Source organism: Cheilinus undulatus, linkage group 20 (assembly GCF_018320785.1).
Source record: "Cheilinus undulatus linkage group 20, ASM1832078v1, whole genome shotgun sequence".
NCBI lineage: Eukaryota > Metazoa > Chordata > Actinopteri > Labriformes > Labridae > Cheilinus > Cheilinus undulatus.
The window spans coordinates 42,020,669-42,043,849 of NC_054884.1; the positions used below are offsets into that span (position 1 = coordinate 42,020,669).

The 23,181-nt window shown below is 43.3% G+C and overlaps 1 protein-coding gene across 1 annotated transcript in view; it reads right to left on the reverse strand.

The window, feature by feature from the left end:
- stambpl1 (STAM binding protein-like 1) overlaps positions 1–23,181 on the reverse strand; it is a 49,139-nt gene that overhangs the window by 7,719 nt on the left and 18,239 nt on the right. Inside the window, exons 3-9 of the mRNA XM_041814930.1 lie at positions 17,958–18,175; positions 17,780–17,855; positions 10,148–10,243; positions 7,679–7,891; positions 5,832–5,982; positions 5,623–5,747; positions 1,632–1,769 (exon numbers count right to left, since the gene is read on the reverse strand). Of these exons, the coding sequence (XP_041670864.1) occupies positions 1,632–1,769; positions 5,623–5,747; positions 5,832–5,982; positions 7,679–7,891; positions 10,148–10,243; positions 17,780–17,855; positions 17,958–18,175 (1,017 nt within the window). The remainder of the gene's footprint in view (positions 1–1,631; positions 1,770–5,622; positions 5,748–5,831; positions 5,983–7,678; positions 7,892–10,147; positions 10,244–17,779; positions 17,856–17,957; positions 18,176–23,181) is intronic.

Consider the following 23,181-nt stretch of genomic DNA (forward strand, 5'->3'; position numbering starts at 1 on the left):
TATGTAAAACTGTAATCAAAGATCCACATATATGTAAAACTGTAATCAAAGATCCACACATATATGTAAAACTGTAATCAAAGATTCACACATATATGTCAAACTGTAATCAAAGATTCACACATATATGTCAAACTGTAATCAAAGATTCACACATATATGTCAAACTGTAATCAAAGATCCACACATATATGTAAAACTGTAATCAAAGATCCACACATATATGTCAAACTGTAATCAAAGATTCACACATATATGTCAAACTGTAATCAAAGATCCACATATATGTAAAACTGTAATCAAAGATCCACACATATATGTCAAACTGTAATCAAAGATCCACATATATGTAAAACTGTAATCAAAGATCCACACATATATGTAAAACTGTAATCAAAGATCCACACATATATGTAAAACTGTAATCAAAGATTCACACATATATGTAAAACTGTAATCAAAGATCCACACATATATGTAAAACTGTAATCAAAGATTCACACATATATGTAAAACTGTAATCAAAGATTCACACATATATGTAAAACTGTAATCAAAGATCCACATATATGTCAAACTGTAATCAAAGATCCACATATATGTAAAACTGTAATCAAAGATCCACACATATATGTCAAACTGTAATCAAAGATCCACACATATATGTAAAACTGTAATCAAAGATCCACATATATGTCAAACTGTAATCAAAGATCCACACATATATGTAAAACTGTAATCAAAGATCCACACATATATGTAAAACTGTAATCAAAGATCCACACATATATGTAAAACTGTAATCAAAGATCCACACATATATGTAAAACTGTAATCAAAGATCCACACATATGTCAAACTGTAATTAAAGATTCACACATATATGTCAAACTGTAATCAAAGATCCACACATATATGTAAAACTGTAATCAAAGATCCACACATATATGTCAAACTGTAATCAAAGATCCACACATATATGTCAAACTGTAATCAAAGATCCACACATATATGTCAAACTGTAATCAAAGATCCACACATATATGTCAAACTGTAATCAAAGATTCACACATATATGTAAAACTGTAATCAAAGATCCACATATATGTCAAACTGTAATCAAAGATTCACACATATATGTAAAACTGTAATCAAAGATTTTTTTGAGTTTTAGAAGATGACATCATCAGAGGCAGAGGAGGGAATGTAAGTGAAGCTGGGGATGTTGTGCTCCCCCAGTTTTCCCCTACTGTAGGCCATCTTTGGTAACTTTTGGAAAAGCAGGTACCAGTTCCACCCAGGTTTCCAGAAGTTGCCAGCATATATGATTATATGTCTATAAGGATACTAGTTATGCTAGTTAGGGCCACATTTGTTCTCAGTATGACTGTTTTTCAAGGAACCCTGAGGGCTAACATCTACATGACCACACATTGTTTAAACAATGAAACAGTGATACAAGACCAACATTAAAATCAGCCACAATTTCTTAGTGCTTTATTTCCTGTTGTACTGACCCTGTACTGAACCATGAATCCAGAGCCGAGGTCCACAGGGAACTGTGACCTCTGTTAACCCTGAAAACCTCTCAGAAAGAATGTGTTAAACATGTATTTTAGTTGCTAGCTCACATGAATCCAGCCGAGCGTCAGCAGGTTCTGTTGGTCCTGGAAACTGAACAGCTCCTCCACATTCTCCATGTCGCAGAAATCGGGACCGGCGGACTGTTTGGGGATGACGATGTGAGTTAGCACGAACTCATTATGGGTCTGAGGGCGAGAGACAACCACACAGCCAAGGAGGAGAGAGACAGAAACATGATAAAGTTAAGCACAAACTGTTATAATGCAGTCAGAGTTTATAGTACTGAAAGCCAGCACACTATTAAATTAAACTATATATACTATATATACATCTGATACAGACTGAAATTTACAGCTGATATAGACTGATATTTACAGCTGATATAGACTGATATTTACAGCTGATATAGACTGATATTTACAGCTGATATAGACTGATATTTACAGCTGATATAGACTGATATTTACAGCCGATATAAACTGATACTAAAAGTCGATATAGACTGATATTTACAGCTGATATAGACTGATATTTACAGCAGATATAGACTGATATTTACAGCCGATATAGACTGATATTTACAGCTGATATAACATGATACTAACAGCTGATATAGACTGATATTTACAGCTGATATAGACTGATATTTACAGCTGATATAGACTGATATTTACAGCTGATATGGACTGATATCTACAGCCGATATAGACTGATATTTACAGCTGATATAGACTGATATTTACAGCTGATATAGACTGATATTTACAGCTGATATAGACTGATATTTAAAGCGGAAATAGACTGATATGTACAGCCGATATAGACTGACATTTACAGCCGACATAAACTGATATTTACAGCTGATATAGACTGATATTTACTGCGGAAATAGACTGATATTTACAGCCGATATAGACTGATATTTACAACCGATATAGACTGATACTAACAGCCGATATAGACTGATATTTACAGCCGATATAGACTGATACTAAAAGCCGATATAAACTGATATTTACAGTCAATATAGACTGATATTTAAAGTGGAAATAGACTGATATGTACAGCCGATGTAGACTGATATTTACAGCCGATATAAACTGATATTCACAGCCGATATAGACTGACATTTACAGCCGACATAAACTGATATTCACAGCTGATATAGACTGATATTTACAGCCGATATAGACTGATATTTACAGCTGATATAGACTGATATTTACAGCTGATATAGACTGATATTTACAGCCGATATAGACTGATATTTACAGCTGATATAGACTGATATTTACAGCTGATACAGACTGATATTTACAGCTGATATAGACTGATATTTACAGCCGACATAAACTGATATTTACAGCTGATATAGACTGATATTTACAGCTGATATAGACTGATATTTACAGCTGATATAGACTGATATTTACAGCCGACATAAACTGATATTTACAGCAGATATAGACTGATATTTACAGCTGATATAGACTGATATTTACAGCTGATATAGACTGATATTTACAGCCGATATAGACTGATATTTACAGCTGATATAGACTGATATTTACAGCTGATATAGACTGATATTTACAGCTGATATAGACTGATATTTACAGCCGATATAGACTGATATTTACAGCTGATGTAGACTGATATTTACAGCCGATATAGACTGATATTTACAGCTGATATAGACTGATATTTACAGCTGATATAGACTGATATTTACACCCGATATAAACTGATATTTACAACAGATATAGACTGATATTTACAGCCGATATAGACTGATATTTACAGCTGATATAGACTGATATTTACACCCGATATAAACTGATATTTACAACAGATATAGACTGATATTTACAGCTGATATAGACTGATATTTACAGCTGCTATAAACTGATATTTACAACAGATATAGACTGATATTTACAGCTGACATAGACTGATATTTTCAGCCGATATAAACTGATATTTACAACAGATATAGACTGATATTTACAGCTGATATAGACTGATATTTACAGCCGATATAAACTGATATTTACAACAGATATGGACTGATATTTACAGCCGATATAGACTGATATTTACCGCCAATATAGACTGATATTTACAGCCGATGTAGACTGATATTTACAGCTGATATAGACTGATATTTACAGCCGATATAGACTGATATTTACCTCCGATATAGACTGATATGTACAGCCGATATAGACTGATATTTACAGCCGATATAGACTGATATTTACAGCCGATATAGACTGATATTTACCTCCGATATAGACTGATATTTACAGCCGATATAGACTGATATTTACAGCTGATATAGACTGATATTTACAGCCGATATAGACTGATATTTACCTCCGATATAGACTGATATTTACAGCCGATATAGACTGATATTTACAGCCGATATAGACTGATATTTACAGCTGATATAGACTGATATTTACAGCCGATATAAACTGATATTTACAACAGATATGGACTGATATTTACAGCCGATGTAGACTGATATTTACAGCCGATATAGACTGATATTTACCGCCGATATAGACTGATATTTACAGCCGATGTAGACTGATATTTACAGCTGATATAGACTGATATTTACAGCCGATATAGACTGATATTTACCTCCGATATAGACTGATATGTACAGCCGATATAGACTGATATTTACAGCCGATATAGACTGATATTTACAGCCGATATAGACTGATATTTACCTCCGATATAGACTGATATGTACAGCCGATATAGACTGATATTTACAGCTGATATAGACTGATATTTACAGCCGATATAGACTGATATTTACCTCCCATATAGACTGATATTTACAGCCGATATAGACTGATATTTACAGCCGATATAGACTGATATTTACCTCCCATATAGACTGATATTTACAGCTGATATAGACTGATATTTACAGCCGATATAGACTGATATTTACCTCCGATATAGACTGATATTTACAGCCGATATAGACTGATATTTACAGCCGATATAGACTGATATTTACAGCTGATATAGACTGATATTTACAGCCGATATAAACTGATATTTACAGCCGATATAAACTGATATTTACAACAGATATGGACTGATATTTACAGCCGATGTAGACTGATATTTACAGCCGATATAGACTGATATTTACCGCCGATATAGACTGATATTTACAGCCGATGTAGACTGATATTTACAGCTGATATAGACTGATATTTACAGCCGATATAGACTGATATTTACCTCCGATATAGACTGATATGTACAGCCGATATAGACTGATATTTACAGCTGATATAGACTGATATTTACAGCCGATATAGACTGATATTTACCTCCCATATAGACTGATATTTACAGCCGATATAGACTGATATTTACAGCCGATATAGACTGATATTTACAGCCGATATAGACTGATATTTACCTCCCATATAGACTGATATTTACAGCCGATATAGACTGATATTTACAGCCGATATAGACTGATATTTACAGCCGATATAAACTGATATTTACCTCCGATATAGACTGATATTTACAGCTGATATAGACTGATATTTACAGCCAATATAGACTGATATTTACAGCCGATATAAACTGATATTTACAGCAGATATAGACTGATATTTACAGCCGATATAGACTGATATTTACAGCCGATATAGACTGATATTTACAGCCGATATAGACTGATATTTACAGCTGATATAGACTGATATTTACAGCCGATATAGACTGATATTTACAGCCGATATAGACTGATATTTACAGCCGATATAGACTGATATTTACAGCCGATATAGACTGATATTTACAGCCGATATAGACTGATATTTACAGCCAATATAGACTGATATTTACAGCTGATATAGACTGATATTTACAGCTGATATAGACTGATATTTACAGCCGATATAGACTGATATTTACAGCCGATATGTAATATAAAAGTCCTCATGTTTTTGGCTGACCCTCTTCAGTGAAGGTTAACATAGATGGACTCACCAGTCGTCCACAGAGGACTCCACAGGTCTCGATTCCTCGTGTGGTGTTTGATTCAGCCAGCAGGAGGAAACGATACGTCAGATCTCTGGGAATCACCACCCTCCGCAGGCCCTCCACCCTCTGGGCTGCACACAAACACATCAGTCCATTAAACAGATCTTTAAATCTAAACGTCCCATCATGGTGGCCGTCCTCTGTCATCTACTTACTGTGAACTCCAGCCAGCGTGGTGGCTGGTTGGCTGATTGGTACTGCCGGTCTGTTCCTGTTAGGGTCCGCCCCTTGGGATTGTAGGTTGTTTTTGATTGGCTGCTTGGACAGACAGGAGCCGTCTGTCACCTCAGGCACTTTGGTGTTCGCCTGAAAGAGAAACGTTACAGCTAAAAAGGTCAGAATACTGACGACACTACGGAGACACCGTCCAAAACGCCCACCCTAAAATATGTGGAAGTAACAGAATTTCCCCGGGTTGACTTAAAATCTTAGCACCATCTAAAAGTCTACCTGGCTGAGTGAAAGACAGCACAGAGGCATTAATCATGGCTGCACAAGAACAGCCAATAAGATCAGTGGATTATAACTGGATATAAGACGTCCAGTATCAGAGTTACTGATGTATATTTCATCTTTAAAGATCCCACAAAAACACTGAAGTTCCAGGCTTGCTAAAAAATAGCAATAGTCCACATAAAGGGAGATACATTTATGGCCCAAACCCCTGTGACTTTGTCTTTCTTTTGTTGTTTTGTTGTTTCTCTTGTTCTTATCCTTTCCTCCCACCCCCATTCCTCCTTCTAGTCCTTTCTAACCCCAGCGTGGCATCAGCAGAGGGCCGTCGACATGAGTCTGCTCCACTGTCCTGTCGTTAGAGGGAACGGGGCTAATTACTGCTGGTGCTGAGTAGGGCTGGGCATTAATCCAAATGTAGATTAAACCGCAATGTGACCAACTGCAACTTTCAAATGGCAGAGGGTGCAGTATTTCTCTGACCTGAATGTGTTTTTTTAAATTATCAGTTTCATACATTTTTTAAGCAGAGGTGTTTTGCTCTACACATCATGCAAACATTCAATAATTGACCAAAGTTCCTACTTTTCTTGCTTGTCTTCTTCAAAATAAGAAATCCATAAAATCATCCCTCCCTTCAATACAATTTATATAAAATTTGCAATATTGGAAAAAAAATTTGCAATAAGACATTTTTGTTGGATTGATTTTAATTTTAATTTTTTTGCTAAAAGAATTTTGTGATATTTTTGCAGAATTTTTTAGAAATTTATTTTGACATTTTAAGGAATTTGATTTGATTTTGGGGGGGGAGTGTTAAAATTTAAAGTATCTTCATGAAATTTAAAGTTGAAATTTGACACTGTTGGGAATTTGATTTGAATTTCATTGGAAATTTGTTTAGAACATTTTAGGTATTTTTATGGAAATCTTTAACATTTGTTTGTAAATTTGGGGAAATTTGATTCAAACTGGGGGCAGGTTTTAAATTTTTTGTTATTTTCTTGGAATTTTTTTACCATTTATTTGTAGATTTTGGGAGATTGGAAATAAATTTCTGGAGGAAATAACTTTGTGTTAGAGTGGTTTATAAGATGAGGAACCTGAAGAATAATCACGTTAAATTGTAATCACAATGTTGGGTGAAAAAAAATCACAATTAGATTATATTCCCAGATCGTTCAGCCCTGGTGCTGAGCTCATGGTGGTTAATGCTGGTCTCATGGGTCACATCACAGAGGATGGTCTAGACCTGCCCCCTTTGTAAAGGGGCTGCAGAAAACCTTGATAGTTTTTTTCATCTACGAGAAGCAAAGTTGGTTTCTCAGCTCCTTCGTTGTGCCACTTTCTTCTTCTTCTGTGATTTAGTGGTAGCTGAGAAATCCTGCCGTTGGGTTCCTAACATTCCTACCCCCACACGGAACGTTATAACATACATATTTCATAAATAATGACTCACTAATGCCCCATCCCTGAGCACTAAAGCTATGGAGAAGCTACCATATAGAGAAAAGCTGTAATGGAAGTGATACGGCCTGTGGTTAAATACCTTTGGCTCCACCTCCTCTCCTCTCCTATTGGCCAGTTCCTGACGTCTTAGCTGGTCCTCAAAGTATCTGAACTGTTCGGACTCGATCTGCATCCGTCGCAGAGCGGCCACTCGCTGCTTCTCCTCCTCCAACATCAGGAAACGCCGCCTGTCCTCGTCCAATAGGGAGAGCTGCTGCAGCTGCTGGCCACACCCATCCACCACCGGCTGGCTCTGGAAAAATATAATTTAAAAAAAGAATAAAACTTTATTTATGTAGAGCATTTCAATAACAAGATCAAAAAAATTGAAAGAGTAAAAACTAAGAAAGAAAATTATCAAAAGTATGATTTTACTGCTATTTAAAACCTGGGCGTTTTTCCACCATGCCCTTGGGCAGAGTGTTTAGTTGTATCTGGATGTTTCCTGTTGTGCAGCGCCCCCTGCTGGGGTTCTGTTGCAGGTTTCATGGTGCATGTTCTCCTTCAGTATCATGGCCGTGCTCTCCGCTTTGGTCTTCCAGAGGAGAACCACCTTAGCATGGTTCTCTAGAGTTCTGCAGCTCTGTCAGACTGTTGGATATTTAACCCTTTAAAGGAGTTTAACTTCCTGTAGTCTGGATGGACTATTAGGGTTTAACCCTCGCTCCCTTGTCATTTTTAGCTCCATCTGTCCTTGTTTGTCCAGAAAACGGACATGCAGAAAGGTGTTAATAAAACAATCATTTGTCAACATTTTTTTTAACTTTCACTGCTTCAGATCTCTTCAACAACTTCAACCCTGACTACTAAAAAAATAAATACAAAAAAAAAATTTCAATATTAAATTCAATGATACATCCTTTTAATGCCACTTATTGTCCACTCTGCCTGTGACTGTGGTTCAGTGAGATAGCGTCCATGCTAAACAGATGAGTCTATCGGAGCCAAAAACACGCCAGTGTTACCCTCCTTTTCTCAGCCTCCTCCTCTACCAGATCATATGAGAGTGAATGCATTTGTTCATGTTAGGTTTATTTTATGTTCAGGCATAAAAAATCAGAGGAAATATGTAGGATATGAATCACAAACACACACATTTCCACCGCTAACCAAAATGTGACCACAAATATGCCAATTACACACATATATAAATTTACTGCATGTTTGAGATATGATATATTCTTACCTATTGATCTAAAGGACCCGTGCATCCTCATGCATGTCCATCCACTTGCTATAAAGTGAGGGCAAAGTTGAAATTGTCCAAATGTCCCCCTTTCTTAGTCCCAGACTGCAGAACTCAGAAGTAGCATTTCCTACTGTAAACACTCCACTTACTGCATGTCCAGCTGTAAACATAGACGCAGATTCAGACCCGAGCACACACACTTTTCCTTACACATGTAGCCCACTCTCAGACATCCATATCTAGTGGCACCAATCATTTCATTTCATTCGGATGACGTTTAGTGGGTGAAATAGCGCTCCGAACGGCAGGAGTGCATGAAACGTAAACAATGTCTGCGTTACCGAAGGGGTTAAAATAATACGCTGGCGCGATCTGCTGGATCACTGTGGAATGGTGAGACTTGGATCCCTGGAGATCAACTGACTGCAAAAAAACAGTTGTTATAAGTTGTTTTGGTGCCGCTGACACACAGTCAAAAAACCTGTTTTTAATGGAAGTCTATGTGATTTCAGACAAACAAGGGTGGATGGAGCTATTTCGCGTCAAACAAGTTCTATGGGCGACACTTTTTTTTCTTTTTTTTTATATGAAGAAAAATGATAACTTTGGCCAAATTTGATGCCTCAATCTATAAAAATCTGATGTGACTATCAACTCAAAAAAATGATGATAAAAATGATGAATGTCCTCAAAACGGACATAGTAGGATCCGAGGGTTAATCTAGACTGTCACCTTCTGTGTGTGATTCTGTTACAGAGGTGAGACTTTGACTGCAGACTCTTCAAGGATCTGCAGGCCTGGAGCAGTCAGTGGAGGATGCAGGAGTAAACATCAGAGCTAAGCTCCACGACGTCTTCTGCACAAACTTAAGAATAAAAGTTGACCCTGTTGTTCTTCTCTGCTGTCGTGCAGCCCCTCCATGTTCCACTCAGAAATGTCATTTAGAGTTTAGTCCAGACCTCACTTTGTCTGAATGCACCAAAACAAACACTGACATCAGGAAGTGATTGATAACTGATCAGAGGTGATCAGGTCAGACTGATCCTGTCATCCATAAACTTTACAAACAGAAACACTAGTGCATTAAAGAGCGCTGACACTGGTCCAGCTCACGTTTGGATCTGTAAATCCATAAAGGTCAAACCTCCTCCACTGAATCACCATGGAGACGCTGCCAGCCTGATAACGCCCATGATGCACCACTCCTCCTCCATCCTCTACACACCTCCATAAAGAGGACGTGATCACTGATCAATACTGATGACAGCGCTGATCGATCACAGCGCTGATACTGAGATCTCTGATGAGCACACACTGACCTGGGCTCTGAGGTACTCGCTGTGTTCCCTGCTGTATTTCTCCTGAAGACGTTTCTTCAACTCGTCTTTACGGGGAAACGCCACTTCCTGAAGTTTCTGCGAAGACAAGAACACTGAGGTTAGACCGAGGACCACCGACCATCCAACCATCCAACCATCAAACCATCCAACCATACAACCATCCAACCATCCAACCATACAACCATCCAACCATCCAACCATACAACCATACAACCATCCAACCATCCAACCATACAACCATACAACCATCAAACCATCCAACCATCCAACCATCAAACCATCCAACCATCAAACCATCCAACCATACAACCATCAAACCATCCAACCATCCAACCATCAAACCATCCAACCATCAAACCATCAAACCATCCAACCATCAAACCATCCAACCATACAACCATACAACCATCAAACCATCCAACCATCAAACCATCCAACCATCCAACCATACAACCATCAAACCATCCAACCATCCAACCATCAAACCATCCAACCATCCAACCATCAAACCATCCAACCATCCAACCATCCAACCATACAACCATCAAACCATCCAACCATCAAACCATCCAACCATCAAACCATCAAACCATCCAACCATCCAACCATACAACCATCCAACCATCCAACCATCCAACCATCAAACCATCAAACCATCCAACCATCAAACCATCCAACCATCCAACCATCCAACCATCCAACCATCAAACCATCCAGCCATCCAACCATCCAACCATCCAACCATCCAACCATACAACCATCCAACCATCCAACCATCCAACCATACAACCATCCAACCATCCAACCATACAACCATACAACCATCCAACCATCCAACCATCCAACCATCAAACCATCCAACCATCCAACCATCAAACCATCCAACCATCCAACCATCCAACCATACAACCATACAACCATCAAACCATCCAACCATCCAACCATCAAACCATCCAACCATCAAACCATCAAACCATCCAACCATCAAACCATCCAACCATACAACCATACAACCATCAAACCATCCAACCATCAAACCATCCAACCATCCAACCATACAACCATCAAACCATCCAACCATCCAACCATCAAACCATCCAACCATCAAACCATCCAACCATCAAACCATCCAACCATACAACCATCAAACCATCCAACCATCCAACCATCCAACCATCAAACCATCAAACCATCCAACCATCCAACCATCCAACCATACAACCATCAAACCATCCAACCATCCAACCATCCAACCATCCAACCATCAAACCATCCAACCATCCAACCATCAAACCATCCAACCATCCAACCATCAAACCATCCAACCATCAAACCATCCAACCATCCAACCATCCAACCATCCAACCATCAAACCATCAAACCATCAAACCATCCAGCCATCCAACCATACAACCATCCAACCATCCAACCATCCAACCATACAACCATCCAACCATCCAACCATCCAGCCATCCAACCATACAACCATCAAACCATCAAACCATCAAACCATACAACCATCAAACCATCAAACCATCCAGCCATCCAACCATCCAACCATACAACCATACAACCATCAAACCATCAAACCATCCAACCATCAAACCATCCAACCATCAAACCATCAAACCATCCAACCATCCAACCATCAAACCATCAAACCATCCAGCCATCCAACCATACAACCATACAACCATCCAACCATCCAACCATCCAACCATACAACCATCCAACCATCAAACCATCAAACCATCTGACCATCCAACCATCAAACCATCCAACCATCAAACCATCAAACCATCCAGCCATCCCACCATCCAACCATCCAACCATCAAACCATCCAACCATCCAACCATCAAACCATCCAGCCATCAAACCATCAAACCATCCAGCCATCAAACCATCAAACCATCCAGCCATCAAACCATCCAACCATCCAACCATCAAACCATCAAACCATCCAACCATCAAACCATCCAACCATCAAACCATCCAACCATCCAACCATACAACCATCAAACCATCCAACCATCCAACCATCAAACCATCCAACCATCCAACCATCCAACCATCCAACCATACAACCATCCAACCATACAACCATACAACCATCAAACCATCCAACCATCCAACCATCCAACCATACAACCATCCAACCATACAACCATACAACCATCCAACCATACAACCATCAAACCATCCAACCATCCAACCATACAACCATCAAACCATCCAACCATCCAACCATACAACCATCAAACCATCCAACCATCCAACCATCCAACCATCCAACCATCAAACCATCCAACCATACAACCATCAAACCATCCAACCATCCAACCATCAAACCATCCAACCATCAAACCATCCAACCATACAACCATCAAACCATCCAACCATCCAACCATCAAACCATACAACCATCAAACCATCAAACCATCCAACCATCAAACCATCCAACCATACAACCATACAACCATCCAACCATACAACCATCAAACCATCCAACCATCCAACCATCAAACCATCCAACCATCAAACCATCCAACCATCAAACCATCCAACCATACAACCATCAAACCATCCAACCATCCAACCATCCAACCATCAAACCATCCAACCATACAACCATCAAACCATCCAACCATCCAACCATCAAACCATCCAACCATCCAACCATCAAACCATCCAACCATCAAACCATCAAACCATCCAACCATCAAACCATCCAACCATCCAACCATCAAACCATCCAACCATCCAACCATCAAACCATCAAACCATCCAGCCATCCAACCATACAACCATCCAACCATCCAACCATCCAACCATCCAACCATCCAACCATACAACCATCCAACCATCCAACCATCCAACCATACAACCATCCAACCATCCAGCCATCCAACCATACAACCATCCAACCATCCAACCATCCAACCATACAACCATCCAACCATCCAACCATCCAGCCATCCAACCATACAACCATCAAACCATCAAACCATACAACCATCAAACCATCAAACCATCCAGCCATCCAACCATCCAACCATACAACCATACAACCATCAAACCATCAAACCATCCAACCATCCAACCATCCAACCATACAACCATCCAACCATACAACCATACAACCATCCAACCATCCAACCATCCAACCATACAACCATCCAACCATCCAACCATACAACCATACAACCATCAAACCATCCAACCATCCAACCATCAAACCATCCAACCATCAAACCATCAAACCATCCAACCATCCAACCATCAAACCATCCAACCATCAAACCATCAAACCATCCAACCATCAAACCATCCAACCATACAACCATACAACCATCAAACCATCCAACCATCAAACCATCCAACCATCCAACCATACAACCATCAAACCATCCAACCATCCAACCATCAAACCATCCAACCATCCAACCATCAAACCATCCAACCATCAAACCATCCAACCATACAACCATCAAACCATCAAACCATCCAACCATCAAACCATCCAACCATCAAACCATCAAACCATCCAACCATCCAACCATACAACCATACAACCATCCAACCATCCAACCATCCAACCATCAAACCATCCAACCATCCAACCATCAAACCATCCAACCATCAAACCATCAAACCATCCAACCATCAAACCATCCAACCATCCAACCATCAAACCATCCAACCATCAAACCATCAAACCATCAAACCATCCAGCCATCCAACCATACAACCATACAACCATCCAACCATCCAACCATACAACCATCCAACCATCCAACCATCCAACCATACAACCATCCAACCATCCAACCATCCAACCATCCAACCATCCAACCATCCAACCATACAACCATCCAACCATCCAACCATCCAACCATACAACCATCCAACCATCCAGCCATCCAACCATACAACCATCCAACCATCAAACCATACAACCATCAAACCATCAAACCATCCAGCCATCCAACCATCCAACCATACAACCATCCAACCATCCAACCATCAAACCATCAAACCATCTGACCATCCAACCATCAAACCATCCAACCATCAAACCATCAAACCATCCAGCCATCCCACCATCCAACCATCCAACCATCAAACCATCCAACCATCCAACCATCAAACCATCCAGCCATCAAACCATCAAACCATCCAGCCATCAAACCATCAAACCATCCAGCCATCAAACCATCCAACCATCCAACCATCAAACCATCAAACCATCCAACCATCAAACCATCCAACCATCAAACCATCCAACCATTTAACCATACAACCATCCAACCATCCAGCCATCCAACCATCAAACCATCCAACCATCCAACCATCAAACCATCCAGCCATCAAACCATCAAACCATCCAGCCATCAAACCATCAAACCATCCAACCATCCAACCATCAAACCATCCAGCCATCAAACCATCAAACCATCCAACCATCAAACCATCAAACCATCCAACCATCAAACCATCCAACCATACAACCATCAAACCATCCAACCATCAAACCATCCAACCATCCAACCATACAACCATCAAACCATCCAACCATCCAACCATCAAACCATCCAACCATCCAACCATCAAACCATCCAACCATCAAACCATCCAACCATCCAACCATCAAACCATCCAACCATCCAACCATCAAACCATCAAACCATCCAACCATCCAACCATCCAACCATACAACCATCAAACCATCCAACCATCCAACCATCAAACCATCCAACCATCAAACCATCCAACCATCCAACCATCAAACCATCCAACCATCAAACCATCAAACCATCCAACCATCAAACCATCCAACCATCCAACCATCAAACCATCAAACCATCCAGCCATCCAACCATACAACCATCCAACCATCCAACCATACAACCATCCAACCATCCAACCATCCAGCCATCCAACCATACAACCATCAAACCATCAAACCATCAAACCATACAACCATCAAACCATCAAACCATCCAGCCATCCAACCATCCAACCATACAACCATACAACCATCAAACCATCAAACCATCCAACCATCAAACCATCCAACCATCAAACCATCAAACCATCCAACCATCCAACCATCAAACCATCAAACCATCCAGCCATCCAACCATACAACCATACAACCATCCAACCATCCAACCATACAACCATACAACCATACAACCATCAAACCATCAAACCATCTGACCATCCAACCATCAAACCATCCAACCATCAAACCATCAAACCATCCAGCCATCCCACCATCCAACCATCCAACCATCAAACCATCCAACCATCCAACCATCAAACCATCCAGCCATCAAACCATCAAACCATCCAGCCATCAAACCATCAAACCATCCAGCCATCAAACCATCCAACCATCCAACCATCAAACCATCAAACCATCCAACCATCAAACCATCCAACCATCAAACCATCCAACCATTTAACCATACAACCATCCAACCATCCAGCCATCCAACCATCAAACCATCCAACCATCCAACCATCAAACCATCCAGCCATCAAACCATCAAACCATCCAGCCATCAAACCATCAAACCATCCAACCATCCAACCATCGAAACATCCAGCCATCCAACCATACAACCATACAACCACCCAACCATACAACCATACAACCATCCAGCCATCAAACCATCAAACCATCCAGCCATACAACCATACAACCATCAAACCATCCAACCATCCAAACATCCAGCCATCAAACCATCCAACCACCCAACCATACAACCATCCCACCATCCAACCATCCAACCATACAACCATACAACCCTACAACCATACAACCATCCAGCCATCAAACCATCCAACCACCCAACCATACAACCATACAACCATCAAACCATCCAACCATCCAACCACCCAACCATCCAACCATCCAACCATCAAACCATCCAACCATTTAACCATACAACCATCCAACCATCCAGCCATCCAACCATCAAACCATCCAACCATCCAACCATCAAACCATCCAGCCATCAAACCATCAAACCAACCAGCCATCAAACCATCAAACCATCCAACCATCGAAACATCCAGCCATCCAACCATACAACCATACAACCACCCAACCATACAACCATACAACCATCCAGCCATCAAACCATCAAACCATCCAGCCATACAACCATACAACCATCAAACCATCCAACCATCCAAACATCCAGCCATCAAACCATACAACCATACAACCATCCAGCCATCCAACCATCCAACCATCAAACCATCCAACCATCCAGCCATCCAACCATACAACCATACAACCATCCAGCCATCCAACCATCAAACCATCCAACCATCCAACCATCCAACCATCCAGCCATCAAACCATACAACCATACAACCATCAAACCATCCAACCATCCAACCATCCAGCCATCCAACCATACAACCATACAACCATCCAACCATACAACCATACAACCATCCAGCCATCCAACCATCAAACCATCCAGCCATACAACCATCCAACCATACAACCATCAAACCATCCAACCATCAAACCATCAAACCATCCAACCATCAAACCATCCAACCATCCAACCATCCAACCATCAAACCATCAAACCATACAACCATCCAACCATCAAACCATCCCACCATCCCACCATCTCACCATCCAACCACCCAACCATCCAACCATCCAACCACCCAACCATACAACCATACAACCATCAAACCATCCCACCATCCCACCATCCAACCATCCAACCATACAACCTTACAACCATACAACCATCCAGCCATCAAACCATCCAACCACCCAACCATACAACCATCCCACCATCCAACCATCCAACCATACAACCATACAACCCTACAACCATACAACCATCCAGCCATCAAACCATCCAACCACCCAACCATACAACCATACAACCATCAAACCATCCAACCATCCAACCACCCAACCATCCAACCATCCAACCATCCAACCATACAACCACCCAACCATACAACCATACAACCATCCAGCCATCAAACCATCCCACCATCCAACCACCCAACCATCCAACCATACAACCATCCAACCATCCAGCCATCAAACCATCAAACCATCCAACCATACAACCATACAACCATACAACCATACAACCATACAACCATCCAGCCATCCAACCATCCAACAATCCAACCATCCAACAATCCAACCATCCAACAATCCAACCATTCAACAATCCAATGGAATGGATGAAAGTATTCGTCAGCCCCACTATTCCACCAACAGGGACTCTAACGAGACGGGATTCAGATCCAGGGACTGAGTGTTTCTGTGTGAATGAGTGTTCATCGTTGACTAGAGCAGGGTTACTCAACCAAAGAGCCCAATCACTGAAATCACAATCTAAGGGTGGAAAAGTGGTGAAAAAATGGGCAAAAGCAGCAAAAGATGGGTGAATGGGGCAAAATAGGCATTAAAGAGCAAAAACTGGGAGAACAAGAGCATCTCTGAAGGTTGGCATTACCTCCTCAATAATCTGGTCTATATTTACTGATGTCAGACTGTCTCAGATTATTGAGAGTGTCTCTGAAGGTTGGCGTTTCCTCCAAACATGTGCTCTTACCTTCATGATGAGCTGTCTCTCCGGGACGCCGCACTGCTGGTAGTCTTTGTGGCCGGGCAGCTTCTCCACGAACAGCCTGAAACATGACCATGCGGTCCAGTTATGCATCACTTCCTGTGTGTTAGAAAACATGAAATAGAAAATAGAGGCTTGTGGTCGGGGGCTCGCTGTGTCTCACGTGATGAACTTGGAGTAGAGGACGTAGGCGTTCTCCAGGCTGCCCTCCTCTAGGTAAACCGCCGCCATCCTCTCCATCTCCACGCCCGAGCGGAAGTAACGCCTGGGTTCGATATCTTCGTTGATCTCCACGCTGTTTCCCATCTTCCCCAGTGCCCGCACTCGCTCCGCCGCCGTAAGAGACACGTCTGTGTAGTCGGGCTCTGCTGCTAGCTTCTTCTGCAGAAACGAGACAAAAAAACAAAACAGAACATTAGAGCAGAGAAACGACAACAAACCGACCATAAGGAGGGTTTAAGGCAGAGAAACGACCACCAACGGACCGTTAGGAGGGTTTAAGGCAGAGAAACGACCACCAACGGACCGTTAGGAGGGTTCAAGGCAGAGAAACGACCACCAACGGACCGTTAGGGGGTTTAAGGCAGAGAAACGACCACCAACGGACCGTTAGGAGGGTTCAAGGCAGAGAAACGACCACCAACGGACCGTTAGGAGGGTTCAAGGCAGAGAAACGACCACCAACGGACCGTTAGGAGGGTTTAAGGCAGAGAAACGACCACCAACGGACCGTTAGGAGGGTTTAAGGCAGTGAAACGACCACCAACGGACCGTTAGGAGGGTTTGCGACCACCAACGGACCGTTAGGAGGGTTTAAGGCAGTGAAACGACCACCAACGGACCGTTAGGAGGGTTTAAGGCAGTGAAAGCGACCACCAGCGGACCGTTAGGAGGGTTTAAGGCAGTGAAACGACCACCAACGGACCGTTAGGAGGGTTTAAGGCAGAGAAACGACCACCAACGGACCGTTAGGAGGGTTTAAGGCAGTGAAACGACCACCAACGGACCGTTAGGAGGGTTTAAGGCAGAGAAACGACCACCAACGGACCGTTAGGAGGGTTTAAGGCAGTGAAACGACCACCAACGGACCGTTAGGAGGGTTTAAGGCAGAGAAACGACCACCAACGGACCGTTAGGAGGGTTTAAGGCAGAGAAACGACCACCAACGGACCGTTAGGAGGGTTTAAGGCAGTGAAACGACCACCAACGGACCGTTAGGAGGGTTTAAGGCAGAGAAACGACCACCAACGGACCGTTAGGAGGGTTTAAGGCAGTGAAACGACCACCAACGGACCGTTAGGAGGGTTTAAGGCAGAGAAACGACCACCAACGGACCGTTAGGAGGGTTTAAGGCAGTGAAACGACCACCAACGGACCGTTAGGAGGGTTTAAGGCAGAGAAACGACCACCAACGGACCGTTAGGAGGGTTTAAGGCAGAGAAACGACCACCAACGGACCGTTAGGAGGGTTTACGGCAGTGAAACGACCACCAACGGACCGTTAGGAGGGTTTACGGCAGTGAAACGACCACCAACGGACCGTTAGGAGGGTTTAAGGCAGTGAAACGACCACCAACGGACCGTTAGGAGGGTTTAAGGCAGAGAAACGACCACCAACGGACCGTTAGGAGGGTTTAAGGCAGAGAAACGACCACCAACGGACCGGTAGGAGGGTTTAAGGCAGTGAAAGCGACCACCAACGGACCGTTAGGAGGGTTTACGGCAGTGAAACGACCACCAACGGACCGTTAGGAGGGTTTAAGGCAGTGAAACGACCACCAACGGACCGTTAGGAGGGTTTAAGGCAGAGAAACGACCACCAACGGACCGTTAGGAGGGTTTACGGCAGTGAAACGACCACCAACGGACCGTTAGGAGGGTTTAAGGCAGAGAAACGACCACCAACGGACCGTTAGGAGGGTTTAAGGCAGAGAAACGACCACCAACGGACCGTTAGGAGGGTTCAAGGCAGAGAAACGACCACCAACGGACCGTTAGGAGGGTTTAAGGCAGAGAAACGACCACCAACGGACCGTTAGGAGGGTTTAAGGCAGAGAAACGACCACCAACGGACCGTTAGGAGGGTTCAAGGCAGAGAAAGCGACCACCAACGGACCGTTAGGAGGGTTTAAGGCAGAGAAACGACCACCAACGGACCGTTAGGAGGGTTTAAGGCAGAGAAACGACCACCAACGGACCGTTAGGAGGGTTTAAGGCAGAGAAACGACCACCAACGGACCGTTAGGAGGGTTTAAGGCAGAGAAAAACGACCACCAACGGACCGTTAGGAGGGTTTAAGGCAGAGAAACGACCACCAACGGACCGTTAGGAGGGTTTAAGGCAGTGAAACGACCACCAACGGACCGTTAGGAGGGTTTAAGGCAGTGAAACGACCACCAACGGACCGTTAGGAGGGTTTAAGGCAGTGAAACGACCACCAACGGACCGTTAGGAGGGTTTAAGGCAGAGAAACGACCACCAACGGACCGTTAGGAGGGTTTAAGGCAGTGAAACGACCACCAACGGACCGTTAGGAGGGTTTAAGGCAGAGAAACGACCACCAACGGACCGTTAGGAGGGTTTAAGGCAGAGAAACGACCACCAACGGACCGTTAGGAGGGTTTAAGGCAGAGAAAAACGACCACCAACGGACCGTTAGGAGGGTTTAAGGCAGTGAAACGACCACCAACGGACCGTTAGGAGGGTTTACAGCAGAGAAACGACCACCAACGGACCGTTAGGAGGGTTTAAGGCAGTGAAACGACCACCAACGGACCGTTAGGAGGGTTTAAGGCAGTGAAACGACCACCAACGGACCGTTAGGAGGGTTTAAGGCAGTGAAACGACCACCAACGGACCGTTAGGAGGGTTTAAGGCAGAGAAACGACCACCAACGGACCGTTAGGAGGGTTTAAGGCAGTGAAACGACCACCAACGGACCGTTAGGAGGGTTTAAGGCAGAGAAACGACCACCAACGGACCGTTAGGAGGGTTTAAGGCAGAGAAACGACCACCAACGGACCGTTAGGAGGGTTTAAGGCAGTGAAACGACCACCAACGGACCGTTAGGAGGGTTTAAGGCAGTGAAACGACCACCAACGGACCGTTAGGAGGGTTTAAGGCAGAGAAACGACCACCAACGGACCGTTAGGAGGGTTTAAGGCAGTGATACGCGACCACCAACGGACCGTTAGGAGGGTTTACGGCAGTGAAACGACCACCAACGGACCGTTAGGAGGGTTTAAGGCAGTGAAACGACCACCAACGGACCGTTAGGAGGGTTTACAGCAGAGAAACGACCACCAACGGACCGTTAGGAGGGTTTAAGGCAGTGAAACGACCACCAACGGACCGTTAGGAGGGTTTAAGGCAGTGAAACGACCACCAACGGACCGTTAGGAGGGTTTAAGGCAGTGAAACACCACCAACGGACCGTTAGGAGGGTTTAAGGCAGAGAAACGACCACCAACGGACCGTTAGGAGGGTTTAAGGCAGTGAAACGACCACCAACGGACCGTTAGGAGGGTTTAAGGCAGAGAAACGACCACCAACGGACCGTTAGGAGGGTTTAAGGCAGAGAAACGACCACCAACGGACCGTTAGGAGGGTTTAAGGCAGTGAAACGACCACCAACGGACCGTTAGGAGGGTTTAAGGCAGTGAAACGACCACCAACGGACCGTTAGGAGGGTTTAACGGCAGTGAAACGCACCACCAACCGACCGTTAGGAGGGTTTAAGGCAGAGAAACGACCACCAACGGACCGTTAGGAGGGTTTACGGCAGTGAAACGACCACCAACGGACCGTTAGGAGGGTTTAAGGCAGTGAAACGACCACCAACGGACCGTTAGGAGGGTTTAAGGCAGAGAAACGACCACCAACGGACCGTTAGGAGGGTTTAAGGCAGAGAAACGACCACCAACGGACCGTTAGGAGGGTTTACGGCAGTGAAACGACCACCAACGGACCGTTAGGAGGGTTTACGGCAGTGAAACGACCACCAACGGACCGTTAGGAGGGTTTAAGGCAGAGAAACGACCACCAACGGACCGTTAGGAGGGTTTAAGGCAGAGAAACGACCACCAACGGACCGTTAGGAGGGTTTAAGGCAGTGAAACGACCACCAACGGACCGTTAGGAGGGTTTACGGCAGTGAAACGACCACCAACGGACCGTTAGGAGGGTTTAAGGCAGTGAAACGACCACCAACGGACCCATAGGAGGCTTTAAGTCAGAGAACGACCACCAACGGACCGTTAGGAGGGTTTACGGCAGTGCGACCACCAACGGACCGTTCGGAGGGTTTAAGGCAGAGAAACGACCACCAACGGACCGTTAGGAGGGTTTAAGGCAGAGAAACGACCACCAACGGACCGTTAGGAGGGTTTACGGCAGTGAAACGACCACCAACGGACCGTTAGGAGGGTTTACGGCAGTGAAACGACCACCAACGGACCGTTAGGAGGGTTTAAGGCAGAGAAACGACCACCAACGGACCGTTAGGAGGGTTTACGGCAGTGAAACGACCACCAACGGACCGTTAGGAGGGTTTAAGGCAGTGAAACGACCACCAACGGCAGCAGCAGTGACTCAGACTGGTCAGAAAAGTACATGTGACTGTAGGACAGGGATTTCAAACTCAGTCACAGCAGGGGCCGAATTCTGAACCTGAGGGCCGAGCAGGTCCACATTTAACCTCATTTTCACCTGCAATGAATTATGGGGGAAAAAACCCTGAAAAGGTCAAAATGATACATTTAAAGGCTCAAAATCTGAGATAAAAATTCAAAGTTATTAGCTCAAAAGGTTGAAAACATGACATTTAAAGTCAAAATCAGGTTTTTTAAAGGCAAATATATGAGAGAAAGCTGACATCATGATTCATAACAGTCAAAATGCGAGATACTTTCAAAATCATCGGTTTAAAATGTCAAAGCATGAGAAAAACATGGAAATTTTTTAGTTTTAGTTCATTTTATCTAATTATTTTAACTCTTTACTGTTTCTAATGACTAAACAAGGGTATTTTAGTTCATCAGGGTTAAGTTTACATTTTAATCTGGAGGAACTCTGCAGCCCTCAGACTGGTTAGAATAAAATATGATCTGATCTGGCGGGCCGGGTGTAACTGTACCACCGGCCGGATTTGCTCCCCAGGCCTTAAGTTTGACCTCCCTGCTGTAGGAGCTGGGGATCAAACCCCTGACCCTCTGAGCCTCAGCCGTCCTAACGCTCCATGATAGAAATTAAGATCATCAGGACGTTTCACTGAAGCCAACATCTGACAGCCGAGCTGAAGTCTGTTTCTATGCAGGACGCTGAGATTTACGGCCCTGCAGGGAGCCTGAATGCATCGTTTGTTAGAGCAGGAGAAACGGCCGCCTGTC